The sequence below is a fragment of the Salvia miltiorrhiza genome, chromosome 7 (assembly GCF_028751815.1).
Source record: "Salvia miltiorrhiza cultivar Shanhuang (shh) chromosome 7, IMPLAD_Smil_shh, whole genome shotgun sequence".
In the NCBI taxonomy this organism is placed as follows: Eukaryota; Viridiplantae; Streptophyta; class Magnoliopsida; order Lamiales; family Lamiaceae; genus Salvia; species Salvia miltiorrhiza.
In genome coordinates, this window is record NC_080393.1 from 15,771,435 (window position 1) to 15,798,692 (window position 27,258).

The 27,258-nt window shown below is 35.1% G+C and overlaps 3 protein-coding genes across 6 annotated transcripts; 1 reads left to right on the forward strand and 2 right to left on the reverse strand.

Annotated features, from left to right (window-relative positions):
- Positions 1 to 3,276: 3,276 nt before the first annotated feature.
- LOC130995515 (uncharacterized) lies at positions 3,277 to 12,022 on the reverse strand. Of its 3 annotated transcripts, none has more exons than XM_057920822.1 (15): positions 11,283 to 12,022; positions 10,792 to 11,248; positions 10,422 to 10,679; positions 10,139 to 10,313; positions 9,759 to 9,820; positions 9,442 to 9,605; positions 9,155 to 9,252; positions 8,633 to 8,691; positions 8,402 to 8,536; positions 8,095 to 8,324; positions 7,826 to 7,985; positions 7,500 to 7,575; positions 7,358 to 7,408; positions 6,751 to 6,973; positions 3,277 to 3,609 (listed from the first exon to the last, which is right to left on the reverse strand). In XM_057920822.1, exons 2-15 carry the CDS (start codon positions 10,945 to 10,947, stop codon positions 3,429 to 3,431), a joined length of 2,028 nt encoding a protein of 675 aa, XP_057776805.1. In that variant the 5' UTR covers positions 10,948 to 11,248; positions 11,283 to 12,022; the 3' UTR covers positions 3,277 to 3,428. The 3 variants fall into 3 exon arrangements, with proteins under 3 accessions (XP_057776805.1, XP_057776804.1, XP_057776806.1); XM_057920821.1 differs by having other exon boundaries at positions 10,792 to 10,930; positions 11,485 to 11,938; XM_057920823.1 differs by lacking the exon at positions 11,283 to 12,022 and having other exon boundaries at positions 10,422 to 10,682; positions 10,792 to 10,931.
- An 841-nt stretch (positions 12,023 to 12,863) lies between these two features.
- Positions 12,864 to 20,582, forward strand: LOC130995517 (coilin). Its single transcript, XM_057920826.1, has 16 exons — positions 12,864 to 13,272; positions 14,026 to 14,090; positions 14,199 to 14,564; positions 14,660 to 14,815; positions 15,973 to 16,042; positions 16,720 to 16,821; positions 16,903 to 16,968; positions 17,036 to 17,101; positions 17,187 to 17,568; positions 18,117 to 18,148; positions 18,727 to 18,921; positions 19,048 to 19,119; positions 19,205 to 19,351; positions 19,503 to 19,668; positions 19,744 to 19,791; positions 19,883 to 20,582. The coding sequence occupies exons 1-16, from the start codon at positions 13,078 to 13,080 to the stop codon at positions 20,197 to 20,199; spliced, it is 2,445 nt and encodes an 814-aa protein (XP_057776809.1). The 5' UTR covers positions 12,864 to 13,077; the 3' UTR covers positions 20,200 to 20,582.
- A 201-nt stretch (positions 20,583 to 20,783) lies between these two features.
- LOC130995516 (protein-tyrosine-phosphatase MKP1-like) lies at positions 20,784 to 25,849 on the reverse strand. Of its 2 annotated transcripts, none has more exons than XM_057920824.1 (3): positions 25,399 to 25,849; positions 22,386 to 24,917; positions 20,784 to 21,227 (listed from the first exon to the last, which is right to left on the reverse strand). In XM_057920824.1, the coding sequence occupies exons 2-3, from the start codon at positions 24,894 to 24,896 to the stop codon at positions 21,156 to 21,158; spliced, it is 2,583 nt and encodes an 860-aa protein (XP_057776807.1). In that variant the 5' UTR covers positions 24,897 to 24,917; positions 25,399 to 25,849; the 3' UTR covers positions 20,784 to 21,155. The 2 variants fall into 2 exon arrangements, with proteins under 2 accessions (XP_057776807.1, XP_057776808.1); XM_057920825.1 differs by having other exon boundaries at positions 25,216 to 25,416.
- Between the last annotated feature and the right edge of the window lie 1,409 nt (positions 25,850 to 27,258).

Here is a 27,258-nt window from a genome sequence, read left to right on the forward strand (position 1 = left end):
ACCAATGTACTACAACCGATGCACCATAAGAGCTAAAAATATTGTCCATTTTATAGTGAAACTACCTTCATTTCTCGATTGAATTATAAAATCTCTTCAATGTAGATATGTTTTTCCATCTGTCGAGTTAACCAAACTAAATCTTATTGCACAAATTTATTAATTACTCAATTTTGTGAGACATTTTTTGAACTAAAAGTTCGACTTCTTTACTCTTGGTCTTGTTCGGTTCAAAATTTGTAATTGCTTACATGTAATGTAAGTTATGCAACCGTTTAGTTTCTAATTTTAGAAAACAAGTAATAAGAATTAAGAAGTAAAATGGCGCCGTCTTTCTTCTCTAAATAACAATTGAATGTGGCTTTTTAGGGTAGAAGTAAACTAGTGGACCACGGCGATTGTAATTTTAGATTCGGGTAAATTGTGCATATACTTTATAATTTTTACTCCTCTCATCCCAATTCAATATATCATATTTTCTTATTTTAACGTTCCAATTCAATATGTCAATTTCTAAAATGAAAAATCAATAAATAAAAAATATTATCACTTAACTCATTATTTACATCAAATGTTATTGTGGCCCGCAAATAATTATCTATCTTTTCACTTAAAAAAAAACTTCATTATCTCTTCTACTTTTTTGACAAACATACCCTGAAAAAATTATTTTTTCTTTCCTATTTTATTATAAACTATTTATTTTTTTAAAATTCGTGCCCAAGTCCCGTGGCCTATTGAATTGGGACGGAGTGAGTAATATAGACTAATACTCTCCGTCATGTAAAAATAGTCCTATGAGGGAGTGACACGAATTTTAATAAAATTGATTGAGTATATTATGAGTGGAAAAAGGGTCTCATGCACCTTATAATTGTGTTAATAATGATAATTAATTAATTGTATTGTAAGTGAAAAAATGGTCTCACCATATAGTAGAATAGGTACATACCTTAATATATGAAAGGTAATCTATTGTAGGGTAATGTCCATAAATAGAATATGACTATTTTTTTTGGATACTCCAATAAGAAAACTTATGACTATTTTTACAGGACGGAGGGAATAAAATTAATACCAAATTTATTATTTACAAAGTGATCAATGTAATTTATACAAAAATATAACGTGTGTTTAAAAATAGATATAATATCACTTATATAGGGAGTTGCTATAACTGTACAAATCAAATTTAATAGGTAAAAACTGAAAATATTGAGAGATGCGTGCAAAGTGTAAAAATGAACTCATCAAGTTGATTTATTAGGTAATTAATAAATGATTTATGAGATAGAGTTTTTATAAATATTGTGGAGTAAAAATATAAAGGTATATGTCATAAAGTGAAAAGACCATATTTATTGTGGACGGATGAAAATGTCAAAAATATCACACTAATCATAGACAGAAGGATAATTATTCAAGAGCATTTACTTAAATGGAATATGAATATGAAAGAGTATAAAGAAAATGACTTTAGCTAGAAACAATTTCTTTTTTCTTTAATACGAAAGTTCTTAGCAAATCTTTATGGTTGATTGTAAAATATTCATAGTCTTGTATAATTCTATTATACTCCATTCGTCTCTTAAAAATATATACTTTTTTTTGGATCGTCTCACAAAAATATACACTTTCTAGTATTGAACACTACCTCACCACAATCACTTTATTTTCAGGCTTCGCTATAAGGTAGCATATTTAATACATTATATTTAGAAATGATCAAGTGAGAATGACCAAATATAATGAGAAATGATAATGAAAAAATTTCAAGAGAGAAAAGATTGGAGAGAAAAAATATTAAAAAATAAAAAATTTAGAAATGGAGAAATTTATGAGGTAGAAAATTATAGAGATAGAAAAATTAGAAAGAAATTTTTTTCTCTTTTCAAAAATTTTAAATTTGTCTCTCTAAAATTTTCTCGCAAAATTTATATTTCTAAAGTCTCCACTTTCTAAAAAATTTTCTTGATAATTTTTCTCTCTAATAAAATTATGTCTATAAGTCTCCCAATAATTTTCTCTCTAATTTTTTTTTCTATATTTTTGTCTTTCTATAATTTTTTCTATGTAAAATTATTTGATTAAATAATGAAATATACATGAATAGTTTGATTCAATAATAAAATAATACATGTATATGAGGATATGAATAGCTAATATGTTGGGGAGTGGATGGATTTACTATTCTCATTGAGAAAAGAATAGTGATTCCGTGTGAAATGATGATTTTCAATGGAGCCGCAACTAAGGAAACTTCTCTAATGAATCAAAGAAGTAGCTCATAAGACATATAAGTTAGGGTGCGTTCTGTTTGGTTGTAAATTTATCATAGAAAAAGAAAGGATAAATAAAATTTCACTATTTAAATCCTTTATTTTTTTTTCCCACATTTCCTACTTGACTATTACTCATTCTTCATTTACACTATAAATGAGGGATAATATTATCACACCATTTTTGGAGGGATAATATTATCCCTCCTTTGTAGTGTAAATGAGGAATGAGTAAGGGTCAAATAGGAAATATGGAAAAAGAAAATGAAGGATTTACAGGGTGAAATTTGTTTATTCCTCTTTTTCCCATGATAAATTTACAACTAAAGAAAATGCAAAAAAATAAAATGGATCATAGACGTAGAAATCATTAATTCATTCTCACTCCCATTCCATTATGCCAATCATTTCCTTAGGGTTCAATAACCATAGAATTTTTCGGATGATATATTACAAAAAAACATTTACATAAAGAGGCCATGATTAACTCCATAGAGAAATACCATAACAATAAGATTTTGTTCAGTCACAATTAACGAAAATTACCACTATATCCTTAATATGTATTATGCAAGTGAAAAAGGAAAGAAAAACTTAATCTAATCTAATCCGTTGATCTTATAACCTAGATGGTCTGGATTAGTTCATATTTCTCATCAACATGATTAGATTTATTTGATTTCCGCAAATATGAATATTTTTGCATTGTTGATATTTATTTATTAAAAAAAAGAAAGAAGCATAACACAAGTAAATCCACATGCACAAATACTCCTGTGCAACCGGTTGCATCGTGCAACTGATTTCCAGAATGACGCTACTTCATTTGAGAAATGATACTTGAACATTTGCGAATGACACTACTTCAACATACAAATGACACTTAAGGATCTTCAAGAGTCATTTGTATGTTGAAGTAATGTTATTTAGAAACCAGTTGCACGGTGCAACTAATTGCACGGAAGAGTGCCTCATCCACATGACCAAGATACCTTACTAGCGAGAAAACAACACAAAAAGCGGCCATTTTTATTATAAATCACGACTGTTTTAGAGAGTTCGAAAACATAAATAAAAGTTTTAGTTTCATCTGAATCAACCATCTTTGAAGCTGTTAACAATGGAATGCAATGTTGCTGATGTTATGATTCATTTGGCGACGAGGTAAACACAGCTCATACTTAGAAGAGCACCAAGCTTTCCAAGATTCAGGCTATCAGCCGACGCCGCCATCGCCATCGCATCGCCTCTTTTTTCTTCTCTGCACTTGATTTTCTCTTTGCTATTGTTGGTGTTCTCTTGGTGGAGAAGAACACTAGGAACACTAACACTATAAAGAATCATATGAAACAACCCATCAAAGCTTTTGTTTAATTAAGAAGAATTCTCATCTTAAATGAGTTGCCACAAGTAGGTGAATGAACCCATCTTCACTAGGAAAAAAGTAATTTAATCCATCTAATCATTACATTTTCTTGTCATGTCTCTACAAAGTGAGTCATGTGTTGTTTTAGATATCAATTTCTATTAAATTGTCGAAATGGTGATTGGTAGACGATTGTCATCTTCAAACTATCAATTTTAAAAATATTGTTTTTTCACTTAAATTTGTATCTTTGTATGTTTTTCATAGAAAAGTAGAGAAAACTGTAAAAAGAATGAAATCGATCGAAGTATAGTAACCTAACTATTTTCAATTCAGTCACAACATGAAAATTAGGTCGATTCCATTAAATTCAAATTATATCAATTGACCAATTTAACCATTTCAATTTGATTCCATTTTCAATCAAACCGACCAGTATGTTTAACCCCTACTTAGGGAAATTGATGCTAGATATTTGTAAAACAAAAATGATGTATTTAGTTTAAAAACATAAAAGGGTGTCCAAATCTAAATTTTTTGAATCATAATACATTTTGTGTATCACTATCTTTAGTTAAATGGTCATCAAAATCTTCAGAGAAAACTTTGAAACCTCCATCTCCCTTAATTAATTGAACTTTGAAAATATTTAACATTAATTTTTTGCTTTTAAAAAAAACCACATTTTCTTTCTTTCTTTCTCTTCCCCGCAAAATCACCTTATTTGAACGTATTCGTCTAAAAAAAATAAAAAAAAAATTGAACGTATCTATTGAAGAATGAGGGACTATGAAGTTTGACTCTAGAGTCTAGATAGAACGTTGAATTTTTGGCAATTATAAACACTTTGTTTCCTAGAAGAACAGCTCGAATATGGAATGAATACCCTCTTTTTTTAAGGAGAATTTCACTATGGAAGAAACGACTAATTCTTGGACATTTCGATTATGACTTAGTAATATTTCAAGTAGTATGAAAACTCCCAGTTTAGGAAGTCGTGATCTTATTGGCTCGTTAAAATTGGTTCATATATTTAAAACATGAGAAATATATTCATTGCTTAAACCTCTATCTACCTAAACTTGACAAAATTCCAGAAGTAAATAAACATATAAAATCAATAAATCAATAATATTTTTGTTTCTACACATTTTTCCCTAAAATTTATCTCATGCAAAGTTAATTCCTAAATTTTTTTGTCTGGTATGAATTTTTAATAAACACTAGAATATCATCATTAGGTTCCTCTATATCTCAATGCTATTGATAAGTTAAACCTCCTCACATGCTATAGCTATATATTTTACTTTGGAACATGAATGATCAATGATGGTGACTATTGCACTATCATTATTTCATCCAAACATTATTAAATCTACTGATAAATATGGTTTTTGTGCTTACTTTCTGTATGAATCGGTCGTCATTCACTTCATGTTTTATTTGTGAAAAGCGAGCTTGCACTCTATTAGGGGGCGTTTACTTTGTATGATTGATAAAATGGATGATTGAGTATTTTTAATCCTCAAGAGTAGGATTACTCCAATCCTACTCTTTTGATGGGATAAGAATTAAGCAAAACTAGCTTGGAGGATAAAAATAATCAAGGGCCTTGGGATATCCCAAAGTTGCAATCCATCAAAGTAAACAAGAGATTAGTCTTATTATTTTTATCAATCAAGGCTTATCCACCAAAGTAAACACACCCTTATTGTATTATTTTATGAGATTACACTTTATTGTAATTTTTGCGACTTTTCAGGGAAAATCAAGGACAAATTAAAGAGAGAGAATTCCAGATTCTTGAATCCAGTGTGTACTCGTGGTCGAAGTACAGCTCGGTAAGAGTCCATGAGCAAAAACGGTGCACAAATAGGTGCTTGAACGAAGGAGAACGGACCTGAGCAAGTCAAGCGTCATAGGACCCTGCGCCCGCCCACGACCAAACGATTGCATGAAGCAAGATCCCCTCGGTCAGGCCCCGCAGCCACATGTGATGAACGCGGGCTAGCCCATTCTTGGCCCACATTCCATGGCCAGCAACTACGACCTCAGGAAAAAGACGGAGTCTAGCTTTTCATGGCCCCAAACTAGAATTTTCTCTCCCATTATAAAAGTCTTAAATTTTGGTGGGGAAAAGGAGGATCCAAGAACCACCACCATTTTTTACTTCCTCACATCAAAGAATTGAAGGTTTTGGAGGAGCAGAATTTAAGGAAGTAAGATTGGAAGCCTATATTTATAAGATTTGACCCTTAAACTCTTATTTTCTTTGATTAGTGTTTCCTATTGATTTAGGTATTGTTTATTTCATGAAAATGATTAGCTAAGTCTTTTTTGCTCTAGGGATTAGACTAAAAGAATCTACACTACAATAGGAGCTCAAGGCATTTCATCTCGATAATCGAGAGGTTGAAAGTTTGGGCGGGGGGTGTTTGATGATCTTTGAAGTTATAAGTTAGCAATTAATCAAGGATAATGATTATGATTCGTAATCTATTTCACTCAAGTGTTATTGTACACTATTTTTTAGATCCCCTAGATAATTAGGCTCATTCAAGAGTTAATTAATTTAAATTAAAGTCCAATTACCATCCATTGATGTCTAATCCCTAAATCTCTTCTTAAGTTCTTATTCACCTTTGATTTTTGTGTTATTTTTTCTTATCTAAGCAACATGTTAGTTAATTAACCACTCTTGTTAATAATTAGTTTAGATAGATTTAGTTCAATGATTTAGTAGTAATTACAAGTTTAAATCAGTAATCCTTGTGGGGTACCACTAATACAATTACACTGTGCACATGCGGTGTAGTGAAATTAAAAGGCGAAGTTTATATTTTCTAATTCAATATACATGTTCAACTCTAACTAAACCAAACCAAATCAAGTCAAACCAAAAGCTATGTTCGAAAGAAGAATGCTGACACAGTTAGTTGTGGTGTGGGATGTAATTGTACTCGTACTTGAACTATATTCATACTGGCATAGGAAATACATTTTATTTTGTTATAAGATTATAGCAAAGTTAGACATAATAAACGATAGTGAAAGAAAATACATATGAAGATGATGAGATAGCAAAGAAAGACGGATATTATTTACCTATACGAGCAGTCTAGGACGAAAAGAGCGCATCCATGGACTTCTACTTGCGTCGAAAATGAGTCTTTCACGACTCCAAAGTCTTTCCCACTCCACACTTCTCTGCATTTGCACAAAGCAGTGCTAAAGTTTTTACCAGGAAGCACCTTCGCCAAGTCAGCTATCTTCATTGATACGTCGACCTTCTGATCATCTAAGTTGAAAAATGCAACATATATTTCTCCTGATAATAGAAAATGTATCATTACACATATCCTTCTCACTCAATAGTTCCAAATAAAACTAGAGACTCGAGCACGCTTATATATGTCTAGGCATTACTCAATAAAATTAACAAGTGCTGGTTTCTTTGCTGGACTTCTGAAACTCACGTCCTATGTCCAACTCGACACACAAGAAAGAAAAGTGAAGAGAAAAGGAAACATAAGATCACTAGTCTTTTACATTTAAGCTAGCTTTAGAAAAGGGATCTTTAGATGTGAACAGTAGAATTGCAGTTCTACTACCTCTCATGTTTTCCCCACAATTAACATTTTGTTTACACAAATCCCATGGAAGTACTACTGAAATATTAATAAATATAACAAAGAGTTCTAGATGATCAAACCTCTTCTTCCAGTTGCAACCCAAGCTCGAATGCTTTTGGAAACAGAATTAGCTGGAAGAAGACCAAGTTAACAACTTCATGTAACAGATTAACTATTAAATAATATAAATCATACATAAAGATCATGAAAAAGATTCATCACCTCTGACTTTCCTCATAGATGCGCATAAGCCAGAATAGCTATTCGTCAAGGTGCCATTATTGGTCAATTCCCACATCTGTTTGAATAAAAATGATTCGGTGGTCACATGCCAAGTATAAGTGTCACTCGAGAGTTTCTAAACATGTATATATTATCTAACTAATTTGTACTACTTATTAAGTAAAGAAAATTCATCCACAATTAAATGATTAAGAAACTATCTCTACATATTTTTTTGGATTACATTTTTGCATCCATAATATACATTTAGCAACATCCTCATCATCATGCACAAGGAAATGAGACAAAAAGTAGTTTGAAATTACCTGGTTGGTATGCAATTTACAAGTTGAAAATGAACCCCTTTTCAATTCCTTGGAAGTAAGCTTTGCGTATGGAGACGCACCCAGGCAAGCCTCCGCCTTCTTTGTCTTCAATAAATGGACTTTGCCATCATAGTAATGCTTATATGTCACATCATCATTTCTGCAACAGCATCGCCAACAAAAGTGAAGGGTACAGGTCATGTACATATTATGTATAAAGATATACAAACACATAGAAAAGTGATGATTTGTAGACATAAAATTATTACAAAAGAAAAGGTTGTTTTTTGTAAAGGCAAAAAGGCTGTTTCTGTCCGTTTCTTGACATGCCCTTCCAGCAGACTTGTTCATGACCATCTTCAGTAGCTCCAGCAGACCAGCCAGTAGCCTCAGCACCTTTGCAGCTAGTGAGGCCCAGAGTAAGCGGCTCGGAGATACTGGGTCCATCTAATGCATGATCTTTTACACGACAAAAGCTTGGACTTGAGAAGTAGGGGAACTGCAATTTGTAAAGTTAAATTAGACTATAAGTCTGCTCATGTCTCATACTGAGACATGCTAATGTCTAGGACATGCCTCCATATTGTTCGAGCTGAAGGCGTTTATTTCCAAGAGAGTAGGATTAGTGATCAGACTGAATGTTGCCTCATCAAGCTGTCTCATATCTCCTCCGAACATGAGAGGAGACTTCGCCATGGACCACAATGTCATCTGTCCAAAGACCTCAGTCATATTAATAAGTGCAATTTTTTATGTTATTAGAAAGCTAGCAAACAACATACTTAACGTATAATCATATTCATTTACCTGCGTTCTTTGTTCATCTAGAGAGAGTTTACATCGTCTATGAGGGCCTTCATTTGAACCTGTCAACAATTGAATAATGCATCTATATGCAAAAATGGTCTTTGAGGATCATAATTCCTAGAACTACTTCATAATTGTAACATGTAAGTAAATGAATTCTTCCAAAGCATTCAATATTTTAATGAAGAGAACTTTTTATCTTATTTTATCCAGCCAGTGGACACCCATACTCTAAAAAGATCGGTACATCGTTAGGCATTTTGTACAAGCTTTTTTAATCAAATAACATGATTATTAGATGGCAAATTATCTTTAACCAATATGTATGGGGGCGGCTACCCAGAATTGTGGCTGAAACATTGCCAGTTTAAGAAACATGTATCTACTACTGCTCTTCGGCAACTCAAGCCATCAGCTAGATGTCATATATCTTATTAGAGGCAAGCAACAACTGGTGAACCTAAAACCAACTTATCTCAATCAATTTTAACCAATAAGACTAGATGGATTTAATCCTTTTACCTTCATTTGTAAGCCACCCCAATGGAAGCATATCTAAGTCTGGCCAGGACTTTCCATGCAGTCCTTTTGCTCCAATCATATTTGCAGCAGAAAAATCCCTAGTACGGATAGAAAACTAGGTAACTAAGAAGATAAAATGAAGGACATGCATAACATATAGAATGACGAGAACTATGAAGAGCGCGGTAATAGCTCATAGAAAAAATATCCATCTAGAACCATTAGTGACAGAAGGAACAAGGTTGAAATATAAGTTGTCAGGACAAGGTGCAGGACATGTAATATACCGAGAAACATCAAAATGGCCAGCTACATCACTCCAAGAATCCCAGTCATCAGCTGTAACTCTGTACATATTGACCAGATTACTTACATCCCTTGCCATGGCTGGTGTCACACTTGTTCCAGGAGATAAGGAATACACAACTGGGCGGTTAAGTTCGGTCAAGACCTGCAGATTTCACCTGAAATGTCAATACTCAATGTTTCTGTTTTTCAGGACATCCTTTCTTTTCTTTCTCTTTTCGGAAACGACTAATGTCTGATATAACCACTATGCTCACAGAAATTACAGAAATCTGGAAAGATTACGAAGCAGATGTACCTTTGAAACATAGCTTATCTCTTCTAGATTGAAGTCCTTGCCAAATACACAATCATGTTTAACTGTAACGAAAGAGATGCGCTTAGCAAAAGGAAAATGGAAAGCAAAAAAGATATATCTATCTATACATAAACCTATTTATGTATATCCTGTTTAGCAACAAACTCAAATTCAAGGTTAATTGCGAACACTGAACAGTGTATCTGAGAAAAGTATAAGAAGATAAATAAGAAAATGGGTTTTACAAATTAGTCATTTAGCTATGGGAGTGTACGACCTACATTATAGTCACCATCTTCAATGACTTTATATGATCAAGTATACAGGGAAAAGATTGTGGCGATATGACTTCTTTGCTTCCAAGGAAAATGAGAACGTACCAAAGTCAACACCCCAGTCAGCATATTGTTGATACAGTGATCTCAGGAACGCTCTTCCAGCTCCTAATTTGGTGTCCACGCTCATGAAACCATTTTGCATCCATGCGCAAGTTCTCTCCTTGATTCCTATGTCCTTTGCATGCCACTGCCGGCCTGACTCCTCATATGCTTTGCCCTAATCATACAATTTAAGACCATATATTTTGATCATATGGCTGTGATTTACTCTTATACAAGTACTGAATAAAAGAACTTTTAGCAAAGTGCAGTTAGACTAAGTTACCGTATTAACATCAAGGATAGGTGTGTTTGCATTGAATGCCTGTGTGCTTATACCTCTCATAACATGAATGCCAAATTTCAAACCCATTTTATGCACTTCCTCAGCCACTTTGGTAAACCCTTTCCCATCTCTAGAGGAAGGCCATCTACCTGGGTCAGGCTTCATCCTTCCCCATTCATCAATAACATCGAATCCAAGAGAATCAACATAAGCTCCCTCAACTTTCCTCCTATACCAAAGATAATCCACCACCACGTACTACTTGAAGCCACATGGTGCAGAAAATTATCACAGTAAGATCAGTCAGTTATCATGATTCATATATATATATACTAGTTACTACATTGTTCATTGGTTGCAACTCAAGTACCTCATATCCATGACTACGCAAGCGGTGAGCAACGAGTTCAGCATTTTGGAGAAACTCTTCTTCGGAAATGGTCCAACAGAATGAATCATAAGAGTTCCAACCTCGCGGTGGTAAGCTAGCCTGCTCTACTTCCCCCAGGCTAACAAAATGCACCATGAATTCTTAAATCCAAAATTTCTTTAAATTCAAAAAGAAAAAAGAAAAAAAAATCTTCACAAGATTCTTATACACTTTCATTCAGTAAATAAACAATAAGAAAAGGCACCCCTTTTCCCAGTTAATCAGTCAGACCAACCAATTAATTAGAATACAGCGCAGTATTCGAAACAAGTGTCAAGAGTTACCAAAAAAAAAAAAAAACATATCCTATACATCAAGATTTCTGCTTTAAAAAACTGCTAAGAGATATTCCATTGAAATGTACTATAGTTTTTATACCTCCTAGAAAACAGTTGACCTATTATGAATTTTTTTTTTTTTTTTGATAATACCTATTATGAATTAATAAATACGAACATATAAATTCATCAAAAAAAAAAAATGATCACCCCACGCAAGAACAGGAGCACTTTCATACTACTTATAGCAACTGGGTAGTGATAAAAATGGCCTTGGTAATTGAAAACAAAAAATTGACAGACACGAAAAGCATGAAAATTTGAAGAAAGAAAGGAAAGCAGAGATTAAGGATACCTGCCGAGTAAAAGAGTTGAAAGCGCAGAGAGATAAACGGAGCCCAAAAGAAACCACCCCATATCAAAACTACCACTTTCAGTGTTCAAGCAAGAAATTAAAAAGAAGAAATCGCAGCTGATATATGCCAGAGTGTAGCGGTATATGCGTATGTGATAAATCACATCAACTTTATAGCTAAAAATAGATAATTGCAGTTTTTGTGATGTAAGGAATATGATTATGTTTTGAACATAACTTTTAAAAGATTAAATATACTTTTATGATCTAAATTTTGGAGTTATCTTATAAATAATTTGAACTTTTGTATATTTTTTAGCATTCTCTAACTTTGTAGAGAATTTCAATTTTAGTCGAATTTTCACGCTGAGAAATCAAATCAACTTGACAAATTCTCGCATGAAATAAATCTATGAAGCATAATGATCAGAATCATCTGTAAGTTGGTAAACAATATCCATCTAATCAATGCCAACACCATCTTAAATTAAATCTATAGTCTAAACTATAAATTTCAATCCGGAAATCTCACTTTATTAGCATAAAAAAAAAGTAGGAGTATAATCACGTTATAAATTGTTTAGCTTTATTTAAAGTGACCTTTTTTTTCTCTCTAAAAATAAGTGACTTATTTTTTCCTAAAATTTGATTCCGTACGCATGTTGAGAGAGATCTAACCTCTGGGCCAATCTTCACGTTTAATAGATTTTAATAGATTTATAGAGATCTTATCAAAAAAAAAAAAATAGATTTATAGAGATTTATAAAATTTGACTTTTAAAAGTTTATGAAAATTTAGGTGTATTCGTTCAAGATTTTTAAAAGTCTATAAAAATTTGGGTGTAATCTTTCAAGACTTTTAAAACTATATGAAAATCTGGATGTATTTAAAAATCTATGAATTTTACCATTGGACTGATTTCCATTGATTAATTCAAAAAATACACATGAACAAATCCGAGTTCAGACCACGAGAATTCGAAAATCTTAAAATGCCAGCCGATTGGGATCCAGCGGCCACGGCTTGAAGAAGCCAGCGCCGACTGGAACCCAACGATCGCGGATAACAGGTAGAAGAAGCCAGCGATAGCAGGTAGAAGAAACCAGCGCCGGCTGGAGCCCAACGGTCGCTGGGTGGTCCAGCGCTCGCTTGAGCCAACGGATACTGGGATTTTTTATTTCAAATCCATAAAAATCACCTTAAATTCATGATAAAATCCTTCCAAAATCTGTGTAAATTCCTATTAGAATTCCAAAATACACGAAAGAATCTGTGTGAAATCAATAGACTTTTAAAATCCTTGGATTTTAAAAATCTACAAAATTTCTGAAGGAATACACCCTTCTTATTGTGGTTTTCACATTCTAGAATCCGAACTCATAACCTTAGTTTGGGGCATTAACCCCCTATCCTTATGCCAACACACACACAAGAAGCCTTCTAACTTTACTAACCTATTGTGTGGCATAAGCATTAAGCACTGAGTGAGTCTCCGTTTAATTACAGTGACACACACACTCCCAGCTCTCTCTCTATCTCTCCCTTCGCAGCGAACGGCAGTGTGCGAGAATTTGGGGATTCTTGCATGAGCGATGGACTTGGGCAAGAGAATCCGAGTGGTATTTAAGGATGACGACATTTTGAGCGAGACCCAGAAATTGGAGGGCTTCAGCCGCAGCTGGGTTCTGCTGGAACCCCCCCGCCACGACGCCGTTTCCGACCTCGCCTCCCATCTGCTCCACGCTTTTCAACTCCACCAATCCTGCCCCCACGGTCTCCTCCTCTCCGTACGGACCTCCCAACTCTTCTATTTGTTTCAGCCCTCTAAAAAACCTTTCTTTCTTTTGATGCCACCATGTTTTGGGTTTTGCTCTATCTTCGAAAATCTTTTGTTTTTGATCAATTGTTGGGAAAATGCGCTTGGTTTTGCTTCTCATTTTTACCGGGCCATTGTGTCTCTATTTAGCTCTATGTTTTTAAAACCATGCATAGTGATCGAATATTATGTGGATTGAAGAGTAGCTTAATTTAGTTATTATCTGTATTGATGATTTTGCTTCTTCTTTGAAGAATTATCTAGCTCCTAATCTTAGAAACTCATGCACATTGCACACTATAGAGTTACTCTGGTCTGCTTGTTTTATGAATTACGATCCCCATTTTTCATTTTCTATGTTTTATAATTTGTGTTTTTGTAGGTTCTTGCTTGATTGTTTTCTCATTTTGGCGTTTCAAGATAGCTACTCTGATAGTGCGTCTAGAATTATTTTTACAAAACATTGAAAAGAGTTTAAGCTTAGGGCAAACTAGTTCTGTGCAAAAGTTGGGTTCCAGGAATTGCTTCCCTTGCTACTTTGGCGGTTATCAAATCAGAAAAGAAATCAAATTAATTAACTCGGAATAGAAAGCAAATGCTGTAATTTTGTTATTGTTTTTATTGATTTTTCCGATGAGATATGAAAAGTGGAATCATTGTTTTGGTATTTTATTATGTGCTACTAAATTCTTAATTTTGTTTTGTTTCTGAAACTTTCTGGCAGATATCTGGCTTTGTCTTACCTCCGTTTGTATCTACCAGCATTTTAAAAGATAATGAAATTATCAGGTTAGCGAAAAAGACTATTAATCCTGAAAGCGATAGAAGAGCTTGTCTTTTTAGCATGTATGTACAAAATGATATATTAACATTTTAACTTTTGCATTGCGAGTGAAGTGTGCGGAAAAGGAAAGACATTTTGTCAATAGAAGGAAACAAAGCTGCTAATGATGTTCAAAAATTGAAAGCTCTGGAGAAGCGACCTGTGGATGGTGGCGTTCTGCTTTTAGCAAATGAGGAGTTTGAGAAAGAAAAAGGTGGTTATGAAAGTGATGAAGAATTTGAAGATGATGATGAAGTCCCGTTGGAAGTTGTCGAAAATTCTTCAGGCAGAAACTCAAACAAGAAAAATCGCAAAAGAAAAGTAGCTGAATCTAAAGATGATGATGAAGTCCTGTTGGATGTTAACGAAGACTCTTCAGGTGGACATTCAAGAAAGAAAAATCGCAAAAGAAAAGCAGCGGAGATGCTAGAAGGGAATAAGTATGTGGTGCTCTGCTCCTTCCTTGTGTGATCTACTCAAATCTACTTTATAGTTTTATGCTTACACACTCTGCTCTTAATACACTGTTTCTTAGGGACAAGAAACATCGTTCTGTGGTTACTGGGAATGGTTCCAGTGATGTTTGTAAAGAGAAAAAAGATGTTGCTGTAGCTGGAAATAATGTGAAAAACAAAGATGAGCCTGCTAAACATAGTGATAAGAAGGATGTGGAGGAGCCTGGCGAGAAGAGGTATGGTTATTGGAAATGATATATTTCTGGAAATTTTTGCTTTCTCCAACTGCTTATAATCGAAGTGCAATGTCCAAGAGTATTCTGTATCTGGAAGACCTACTTTGAAGTCAACAACAAATGACAGGGTAGAAAGTTACAAATTTCCTGCCGGCTGCCGCTGTGACCTGTCTAGTTTATCTATGGAACCAATGTGATATTCCTTTTACTAAGTAAATAACATTTTAGTCAATCAAATAGAACTTATACCTACAGGTGACTGAGCCTAGGGCTGCATGAAGTGTCAATTAGTTTATTTTGGCTCTAAAATGATTATAGACAAATACCTTTAAGGCTTCATAATTGTTGTCAAAGATATGATGAGAAGGTTAGAGTCTCTTTGAGTCGCTAGCAGGGCTGTAACAAAGCTTGAGGTAAGCAGTTGTTCTATTAATAATAATATAATGAAGATGCAGAGAAAAATTTTATTATTAAAAAAAGAAGATACAGTTTCCATCATGGATGCAGATATGAAGAGCAAGTCTATAGATGAGGAATATATTTTACAATACCTTCCTATGTGCTGTGCGATAAAGTGATAATGACATGTCTTAAAATATTTATAGCTATTATATATTATCTTTTTGATTAGTGTAGAATGGTAAAATATGGAGACATAGGAGAGGAGAAGAATAGTTTATTATGTTCAATATAAAATACAAGAGACTCCCACATATATAGGGAAAACTAGGCTTATAAGATAAATAAGGAAACATATATACTAAATATTCTACAACAATTAGAATATTAAAGATCTATAACTGGTCTAGTGACCGCTACATTTTTTCTTGATGTGAAACAATATTTATTAAATTAGAAGGAAGTCAAACATAAGTACAAAAAGGAGTTGAGTTATCCTCTCAAATGTATTACAGATCTGGAAAATAGCAAATAAGACTCCAATCTCTTATAATGCCACTAACTAGAAAATCCTTGAACTCTTTGGTCTAAGACTAGTAACTTGCGTATACAGTTTTATTCTTGTTTCTCTGCCTTTTCTCCTTTCTTTTTAGACATTCGTGAATATATTTTATTTATGTATTTCTGTTAACTTTTTCCAAATGATCACATATCTATTTATATTCTATATAATCTTTGCTATACATGCATACATGCAGAACTGTTGATGTTCAAGAGAAAGACAACGAGACCGGTGATGCCAAAATTGCCCCCAAGGAAACAAAAAAGGTAACTCCTCTATCATTTTAATGGATTATATTCGTCTTGTAAGCTGTAAATTACCATTTATTCTGTTTGTCAATAGATTTTGCTGATTTAAGTATATAAATGTGTAGCACCTCAATGTTGTGTTGTATTAAATACTAAGAACATGCTTGGTATGATGGAACAGAATGACGGGGGAATGGAGGTAGGAATGGAGTGGAGGGGGGAAAGGAATGACAAACCTTGGGAATGCAATGGCTAATACGATGGTTGGTGGAAGGAATGTCTATTCTCATAGAAGTAGGAATGGTGATTCCTGAGGAAAAATATACCAATAAAGGTATGGAATGGAGGTAGCAATCACCATTCCATTCCCTCCTCTATTCCATCATACCAAGCATGTCCTAAGGATCATGTAGCCAATAATTTGTTCTAAATAAGAAGCTTTGCAGTTTTCATGAAATTCCATTTTCACCATTATAGGTTCCCAGTAATCCTTTGGTTGATGACTTGACGTCAAATTCCGAGTTGGTTTTTGTGGATGTGAAATTTCAATTTTGATATATCATAGTATATGGTTATGTTTTGGAATTACATGATTCAATTTTGTAAAGTATTTTCCTTGATTGTTCTAAAAGCTCCTTTCTCAGTCTCTTCCCTATAAGTCATCCTGGAATTGGTATGTCGCTGATTATTTGCAGGCTCGAAGTAGAAGTGCTCGGCGGAAGACTGAAAAAAGACGTTGGTTGCGTGAAATGGCAAAAATTCAGAAGCAAAATGCAACCTGTGAATCAGAGGGTCTTGTAAGCTATTGGATATGTGGATTAACTATCAAGACTCTTCCAGTGTCAGTAATCTAAAATTTGACTCACTTAATGTTGCAGCGAAACTGGAAAGAGGACCAAGCTAAAGCTGACAGAAAAAAACCGGATGGCCAATTGAAAGGACAGGTTAGTGCTTTATTTTCTTATCACCTCCTGCAATTAAGTTGAAAAACTGAATACCTCAACTTTACAGCAAAAGTGGAAAAAATACCAAGCTGATGATGAAAGGAACAAAGCTGATGGTCAGCCAAAAGGACTAGTGAGTTATCTTCTGTGCTTAGAATTAGAGCCTATTCTTGATCCCTCTGGTTGTCATTTGATATTGACCTAAGTTGTCTATCCAGCTACACTGGAAGCTATCTTCCCAAAACAATGGGCTTGTTAAGGGAAAAAAGCATAAACGGCATAACCAGAATGATGACTTTCTTGAACTTCTAAATCAAAATGGTGATGTACGCAAGCAGCAAACTCAAAATGGTGATGTACATAAGCAGCAAAATCAAAATGACGATATACATGAGCAGCTGACCCAAATGGGTGACAGATTAGAGCAGCCAAGCCTCAGTTTGCATGAAGAACCAGGTCAGAGTAGTCCATCCGTACAAGAACATACAAATCAAAACTGTGATGCATCAAAGCGATTAAATCACAAAAGTGCGGAGGATAATGAAGTTGTTCCAATTGAAATAAGGCCAGGACATATCCGCTTTGAACCTTTGGAGGAAGGTATTGCTTTCTGTCTGCGGCCAATTTATTTGGATTAAGGTTGTGATGACATTATAAACTTGGTTATTCTAATGAGGTGAATAGTTATGGGAGAGTTATTGCTCAATAATGTTAATCATGTTATCAACAATGTAGTTTCCAGCCTTCTAATTTTCGTTGCTAATATGACTAGCATTCGTTAGTTTTCTTCTCTCTTGTCACTAGTCTTTATTGTAGAGAAACACAGTGAACTAGGTTTAATAGTTCTTCAAGTTGAGAAGCCCAATTTTCTTTGTAAATTGTACCTGGAATTAAATACATCCTATATTATGCATCATCAACTTCATTAATCTGTGAATATGATATTAAAAGCAATATTAAGTTATTTCTCAGATGCTACTGTTCATAAAATGATTTTCCAACAATTTCTCCCTTCATGTCCTGTCCTCACTGTTGGGAACAAAATCTTCTATACTGCACTTGGATATTCAAATTCTACTTGGATTTACATGATACACAGTGAGACTCTATTTTGTACATCTCATATGTGATTCTTTTTGTTGATGCAGAAGAAGCTGTGCAGCAAGATCATGCACCTCTGGTAATTTATGTTATGTATTAGGTGTTGGTTGCACAATATATTTCCATAATTTTATTTCCGTACCTGAGTTTTAGGATAATTTTCATGACATGATATTACTTCAGAACAAATGCCATGTATGAGATCATGCAACCAATATGTCCATCTTGGGTTTCCTTTAGGGGTGCCTGGACTCAAGGGATACAACCCGTGTGACACAGGGTCAGACTCATGTATGCAGCATAGGATGTTAGACAACGTGGAAGTTAACTTTCTTGGTTAAGCTGCCTAAGTATGTACTTTTTCAGGAACTTACAATTTTAGCCAACCTAATATGATCCATCAGGTTTGAGATAAGGAGATATAAGAAAATTTACCTTTTATTTGTGCTGGCGTTGTTAACATGGAACAAGGCTATACAATGTAATGAGCCTTTTGATAACGGTGTGGAGGAAAATATTTAGCTCAAGGTTTCGTTGAGTTGTTGATGGATGTCTGTTCTTGCAAACCATTTATCCTTAGTTTTGTTATTTCTGTCAGTTTTTCTTTCTCATTCAAATTGCTGACACGCTTCCTCGTGATGAATATGTTTCCATTAGGAAACCTTTAATTGGAATGGAATTACTAGCAAGAAGAAAGGCCAACAGTGGGGGAAGGAAAATCGTAGATTCACTCCTAGAAACGACTACAGAACAAACAAAGAGGATTGTGAAACACTGACTAAAGAAAAAGAGAAACAACCAAAGGAGAGAATCAACTTTGATAAGCTTCCACTTCTTTCTGGCTCACCTAAGGTTGTTCCTTGATTTCTTTTAAGATCATTAACAGTAATGATTCCATGGCGTACGTTTTGAATTTCTTAATACTATTCAAGGAAGAAACTGACCTTAATCATCTGTCTCTTCTTTCCTTCTTTACAGAAAGGAGATCTCATTGCGTATCGGATTCTGGAATTATCATCAACATGGACCCCTGAGCTTTCTGCCCATCGAGTATAGTTCAACTATAGTTGAAGTGTTTTTTTCCCCTTGTTCTGTGACCATGATAAAAGGTTGTGAGACATCTTCTATTTTATAGGTTGGAAAGGTATCTTGGTACAACGTGGAATCCAACCAAACAATGTTATTGCCAGTTCCAGAATATCCAATCGTTTCTGAGGAAGATGATGAGGATGAAGCCGCTCAACTTGATAACTCCCTTTATAAAGAAGATGGGTCTTTGGAGGTAAGCAGTGTATCTGTGTATGCATGTAAAGTAAGCCTATTTTTATCATCTTCCTGCATGGAGATGTATGCCAGCAAAGCCTGATTCACCTTTGGTTACTAAGGCTGAATAACTATTTCTTATTGTTTCCACTGTGATCCATCTCTTGCAGGTTGATTTTTCGTCACTTATTGATGTCCGTGTCCTCACCAATGGGGGATCAAAACCGGACAATAAAACCGTTGCATGTGTGAATGAAGCATCTACAAGCAATGTAAATGCTCTGAAGACAGCATTGCCTGGCAGCAGTGGGGAACCGACAGCTGAACCCAGCCCAGGTATGATGTTTACTCATAATAAAGAGCCCACAAGTTATCTGCATCTGTGCATCCTAAATAATCCACCATCTGCAGATACTCAAGAATCAGACCAGGGTAAAGAGATGCAGCTGCCTAGTGGAGGTAAGTGCATTTATTGCACTATATCTATATATTGTTTATATATATATATATGTACACACAGTCCAACGACTCAATAATAACCTTGTTGTAGAAATTGGCGGGAGCGTCTGGGACCAATTGAGTGAGGCTCTGAATGCCAAAAAGGATCAACTATCCAAGGAAAATGGTTGGGGCAGTACCCCCAAGAAGGTGGTAGTCTCTCATGAGAATAGTTGGGGGAAGAATGCGAAAAAGGTACAACCATCACCTGGAAGTAACTGGGAAAAGAATTCCCAGAAACCACAGCCATCGCAGGGAAATAGTTGGTGCAAGCAAAATGCAGGCAGTAAATCATGGTCGTATAAAGCCCTGAGAGGCAGCGCACTTGGTCCAACGATGGCTATGCTGAGGTCGAAGAGGGATTCATGAGGGATCAGAACTAAAAGAAATTCGATTGTTGGACTTTTCGTGAAGCAATGGAACTTGTTGGCTTCAGTCTTTGCCAGTGGCGGTGAGGCTTTTTGCTTGTGTGATAGCGTACGTCATTGTCAATCCGTGTAAATGGCCGTCTGTTTGATGTAGCTCTCATCACTTATTGTGTAGGAAGCTAGTTCAACTTGTTAGATGGTTGCGCTGCTAACTTCACTTTCCAAGTTCCAACTAGTAGCTTGAGTTTCGCTAATTTTGCCTAGTTGGTTCTCTTTCCTACTGGCTTGATGGTTTCTTTTTCTAAATATTTTTCGTGATTGGTGTTTCCATCAAAGTTTTGGTATATTTCCATATAAAGTGGATGTGTTTTTTTTAAAACTCCATTAGATATGTGTTTGATACATATCTAGATCTCGATTTGTTGTTAGATGGCCGAGTACAAGCTTCTGTGCTATATGAATATTGGTGTCTCAAATCTCAACAAAATTTGCTATTGTATTAAAAATATTGAAGTACTGATTTTTCCCCCTCTTAACTTTACCCATATCAATATTTACTAAAAACAATAATAGTTTTATCTTGCATGAAACAGAAGAAAGATTTGAAGCAAGAATGCAGACAATGTACAAGCAGTGATTCAAGATACTTGGAAAAGGTACAACCATCCTCCTGCATTGATGTAACTGGGAAAAACAACACCTTTGGTGCTGAGCAAATTTGAAGAACGCACATAGCTCTTTACTTATATTTCCCAACCTTAAAATTCAGAAGATTATTTCTTGTACATTCTCTTCTAAAATTTCAAAATGAGATTATCGCCTTTCATCTCACAAGCAGAATCAACAACTTCGCCTGCTTTGGGATGCCAACACGCAACTCCTTGGAGCTGCGGCAAGTACGTACAAAACTAAAAGTTACTTACTGTCTGTATCTCCTGAGTTACACTTTCCCACAATCTACATCTTGTTTAGCGAGAGGAGACTCACATGCTCAAGGAGCTCCACTGGTTCCTCACCTTCCTTCACTATCTGTAAGAAAGTTGAATTAATTAAAACAGGGAAGCTTAGCTACTACTGCAACTTGACATAGGCACAACTTGACCATAACTAGAAAAGACATCAACTAATGCTTAAAAGTTGTCACTAATTACTTCTAGCACATGGGATGCACCACTCAAACGAATTTTCTCTAGACATTAACTGCCAGAATAAAAGAAGCTTTAGGTGAAGAAACCATTAGAGCATTATGAAGTCCCTATGTAATTGACAAGATATGATAGTGGGGCAGCATTACTAGAAGTTACAAGAATTTTCTTCTGCAAAATTTGATGTATAAGTTTGTGAACGAAAATGTAATTTTCATGCTCATCAGCATCTGCCCAACTTGCCAGAGTTAGAGGCAATATAAGAAAAACCACAGAGAGGAGGTCCTAGGGGCGTTTATGTCTAGCTTTTACCATAGGATTTAGTATTTGAAGAATTACATAGGTGATATCCCCAATCAACCCCCCCCCCCCCCCCACCCCAAAAAAAAAAAATCAAAGTTAGATACATCATGTGATTCGTCATATATTTTGAAAATAATCCTGGAACCCAAGTTATTCCAAATATTTCCATCCTTTGAAGTATGTGGTAGATTAACCTATATTATTTTTGTACATCCAAACTAACCACCCAAAGTAAACAAACCCCTCAATGTTGCTTGCATGACAGGGCACAGAGTTCTCTCTCAACTACTACTAAGTTTCCAAAATGCATCTTGTCACACCCATCAGACAACTAGTAAAATTGTAGGCAACTCAGAGACAAACACGCATTTTATGCATCAATAAAATCTGAAGTTTTCGAACATTTTCCAACTGATTCCTTGAGGAAAGATTCTGAACATTACAGTGATATAGGAAGATGATCCCTGATTTTAACTTACTTTTGCCCCATTCTATAAGAATCATACCAAATACAAAAAATAACACCAGGCAGTTTGGTCCCCAATTTGAATGATATTGTCACCAAAATCAAGGTTTTATAGTATTACTACGATTAGTCTTCAGTTGAAAGCGTACTGAGGATGAAAATAGCATTAAATGACAAATCTCGACACTTTAGGTAAGTAAAATATAGTTACTGTACAACCAACCTTTTCCATAACATAATAATATGCCATGTCAATATGAGAGGATTGAGTACCTTAATTTGAGCATCTGTGCTAAAACCCTTCTGAATGAGAAGATTACGATCTACCAATTCCACAATGGCGTGACTATCTTCACATTTGCCATCATTCCTGATCAACTGACTATAGCTTCCTTCTGATGACACATTACACCCTATCCATAAATATAAAACATCAACATTTTCCGTGCCAAAATGTGCTGCCGGCATAAGTATGACATATATGGATCCAGAATCAAGTGTGCCAGAATGTGTGTCCAGTTTAAGCATGGAGGGCCACTTGTAGAATACTAGGTTATTAGTGCCAGTTGCTTTATTATTAGCTAGTAATCTACTTGAAACTTCATCCTCAGCCATATAGCTGTTTGAATCTGAAAGCAGATCTTTCTCCTGCATCTCAAAAGACACATCACATTTGAAGTTGCAGGCATCAGCGTCTTTCATAATATCATCTTCCAAATGTCTAGTCAAGTTTTGCGAAGCTTCATAATGGGAAGGCAAACTCATCTTTGGAGGAATATTGCTTCCTCGATGCCCCAAATGGGAGGGCCAAGTTTCTTTATAGGTAGGACATGAACCTTCCGCTCTCAAGGCAAGGTTAGCAGAATTTACCTCTTTTTCCGGAGGCGAAGTTGCATTATCAAGTAAATATGTACTTTCACCATCAGCAGAACCAACAGTTTCCTCTGAAGGACCACTCTTGCTAGGATCAAAGTCACTGCATCCAAGTCCGTTCGGTGATGGCTGAGCAGACACATGTGATAGGTCAGACCAGTTAGACGATGAAGGAGAAAAGGTAAATGAACTTGAGTAATCAGATGTTGAAGGTGAGAGTGATGGTGACGTGGAACTGGACTTCGGTTTACTGACAAGAAAAGATGAAAAAGATTCCACCAAGTTGAATGATGGTGATCGTGACAGTGAACAATCAGAAAGAGGGGCTGGAAATGCCACTTCTGTCAAGTTATTCTTACTGCATGCTGGGCTGCTCGTTACATATGAAGAAAGTGAATCAGGTGAATCACACTTATCACTGGTAGATGTTGAAAGATTGGCTGGGGAGACAAAATCATCAACTTCTTTGCAAGTGTCCATTGTCAGCAGCTCACCACATATCGGTAAGGCAAATTTACAAGAGTTCAACTTAGAAGAGGTGAGAAGTTCTTTGACAACGCCACTAGAAAATTTTCTTCTGAATCTGTTCCAACCAGTCTCTCTGGCAGGAAGACATGTCTCCGTTTCTGCTCCTGATAATGGAGACAGTGGTACCACCCCACCAGCCAGTGCTCTGTTAAAGATTTCAAAATCTAAATCATACTCAGCAAGTTTCCTTTGATCAAGACCAGGATGAATTAATTCAGTCACTAAGTGAGACCCTGCAGACAAGCTCTTTACCTCCTCGGACATTGCTTCACATCCATCTGTCAAACTCTTCCTGTAAGTGAGGGCATCCCAAAACTCAAATGTCTCTTCACCTTCTTTGATAGTTATAACTGGACCCTGGGCCCTCTCATAGCGAATAACTTGCAAGGTAGCTGCCTTGGCATTATCTGACAGCATCGCAGGGCAGTGCTTCCCAATCCAGACATATAAAGCTGAAGGAATTTGAATGATGAATGCACCACGAGAGTCAAGCTTATCTGGACCTGGTTCAGACAACATTTTAGGCACAAGGTGAAGGGGGTCATATGGCGAGTGTGGTGCCATTCGATACATCCTAAGAAGAGAAGTTGGGCTTGCAGGCAGTGCGTGCACACGCTTCTGGCACTGCAGAAGTTGGCAAGCAAATCCCACATTTGGATTAGTCACTCCTCTTGCTGCTTTGACATGCTGGAATGCATCATCAAAGCTCTGCCCCTCCTTCCACATGAGATAAGCAATCACCAATGAAGTAGACCGTGATACCCCCTGGCAACAGTGAACAAGGACACGCCCACTTTGCTCCTGAACATCCTCAAAATAATCGAACACATCATAGAGAATGCTTGTGATATCCTCGGACGGGCAGTCCTGCAGCCAAAGAGTCTTGTACACAAGCTCATTCTTGAAATATTCCGGGCAAACAAACCCCACACAGTTGAGCACGTGGGTGATCCCATTCTGGCGTAGGATCTCACGATTCTTGGCAATTGCATCACTCCCTAAATAGATGTGATCAAGAATCCTCGAACATTCCTTATTGAAGAAGGCAAGCTTGTCCTTTCTAAACTCAAATTCTCTAGGAGGTTGATCAGAATTTGAGTTCTCACGAGGAGTCACTGATCCAGGAGGCTTCCCACCAGGGGTAGGAGGATTATTAGGCCATACGCCAAGATCATCAGAACCAGCTCTAGGCCATTCCTCAATGCTCGGACGGATGATAGAAAGAGGCTGAAGAGGCGGCAAACAAGAACGTGCTTTGCTGTTCCATTGTGGCTTAGAAGTAGAAGTAGAGGCTCTTGGTGGGCGTTCAGTCCATGACACTGAACGCGAGTATGTTCTCCAACTTCCACCTGAAGCCCCATCCTTTTCCTCTTCCTTTATCATTTCAAAACCTATGCTGCCACTCTGCAATCAAATAAACACAATCTCATCAAACTCATGCTATATTTGAACCTTTCAACAATAAAATTTCACATCAATCATCAAAATTGACCGAGTCTTCAAACTTGTACAAAAATATTATAGAATTTTCATAAGCATAATCATCCCTAAATCTGGTCTTAATATCACTAGTAAGATTAAGAATCCCCAAAATTTTCATCTAAAGTGTTCTCACCCAAAACCCATGACCATGAATTCCTTTTCCATATTGATCTAGAGAAGTTAAAAGGGAGGAAAAATGAAAAAATAAAATAAAAAATACCTCAACCAAGACCAGTAGAACAACTGAGCATAGGCATCAAGTGGACACAATTAAGATATTAACTACACACACAACTGATTATACGAAACAGCAACCCATTTGAAAAAGATTGGAATTAACTAAAGGAATCACAAATCAACAGTAAGAGTGCCAAAGAGAAGAAGGTGAAAAATGAAGCCTTACATGAAGTAGGAGGATGTTGGTTGGTGTAGAGAGGCAGGAGGAACTTGATTAGCTTATATGAATAAACAATATGGTGATGGTATTGTTATAATTATTATTTATTATGATGAGCAGTACTATTATGAGTATGGAAAAGGGAAGGCAAAAAAGGAAAGATCCGTTCAACGAAGAAAGTATGTCGATTGAGAGAGAGAGGAGGGAGTTGCAGGTAAGAGGCAACGGAAAGTGAAGAAGACAGGCTGGCAAATGTGTAGATCTGGAGCTGAAATGGTCAAACTCCCACATCATCATTGGATCAACCCCAAACTTACATGCACACATTATTAAACAGTCATCAAATAAACATAAATTATCTTGCATTTTTTTTTGAAGGAATAAATTATCTTGCATTCAAATACTACAAACTTTTCATCTCCTAGAAATGTAGAAATAGTTCTTGGACTTGAAAGTTGAAACTAGAGGGAGCACTCATACTATATAAATTTTAATCTAATAGATCTTCATGATAATCAATAGGTGCTGTGCTAAATTATTAGTATGACTTTGACAGTTATTATATCTTCCAGTGATGAATAATTATTTTTTCATCCAATCCAAAAAAATAAATATTATTCATATGTCATCATCGGTATATATGGTCAACAAAGACTGATAAAGAAAGTAATTAATCTAAATTTTAGTTTAGAAAATCAACTACGTACTACCAACGTTGATCAATACTCCATATATATATATATATATATATATATATATATATATATATATATATAATCAAGATGAGGACTTCAACTCTAATAAATCTCAAATTTCATCATTTAATAAAACCTAATTTCCACAACATATATATTTCCATTTCTTTTAGATGTAAGGTGATATTGATAAAGCATGAGCAATTATATTTAAAAATTAATTGTAATGATCAGATTGATTAATATCTCCACAAGTGACAAATCATTTTACTGTATTTTATCCTTACTCGCGTACTATTATCTAGAAATTTTCTCATAAACAGAGAATCAATGCATATAAGTTAAGTTAAGGCCGGAATTCCTAATTCTAATTGAATATACAACTATTCATAAGATCTATATAATTTATAATATATATTAAAAAGATAAATTTTAATTTAAAATCAATTTCTTGTATATTGTACTCAAGCAAATGCTAGTTAGTCTTAATATAAGTACGACATAAATTAGCACGTTATCAAGTGATTGTTAATACGACAATTGGTGGATGGGCGATATATTGTTTATTTGTTTTAGTAATATATGAATATAAATAGTAAGTGCAATTTGAGTCTTAGAATCACAGTAATTCTAGATATTTTGGTGTTAACAGTTTATGAATTTTAGACCCAAAAAAACATCTTATGAGTTTTAGCCTTTAGGACCAAATACAAAGTCCAGATCATTATTTATTTGTAATACTTCACGTTGAATAATTAATGATGACAAATCATAATTTTAGTTGCCGCTTGCTTTAAAATCACTTTGAACAATTCATATATTTTTTACCATTATTTTATGTAGGTAAGAGTGTACAATACAAATATTTGGGTCGAGCCTATTTTTTCTAACAAACATTAAAAATTAGAAGGTGGACTATTTTTAAATTTGAGTATTGTTAGAGTAAAATTAGTAATCTAGTATATTGTCACTATGTAGATAAGTGATAGTATTCACAGATATTTTTCTCAGAATTAGTACAATATCTTCGGATATACTAAGTGGCGACATAAACAGTTAAAAACTGTCAACGTGAAGCTTAATTGGATCACAATTATAGATATACTCTGCTTTCATTGATCGAGTTCTATTTGAATTAGAACTCTTATTAGGGTCGTCTATCTACAATAGA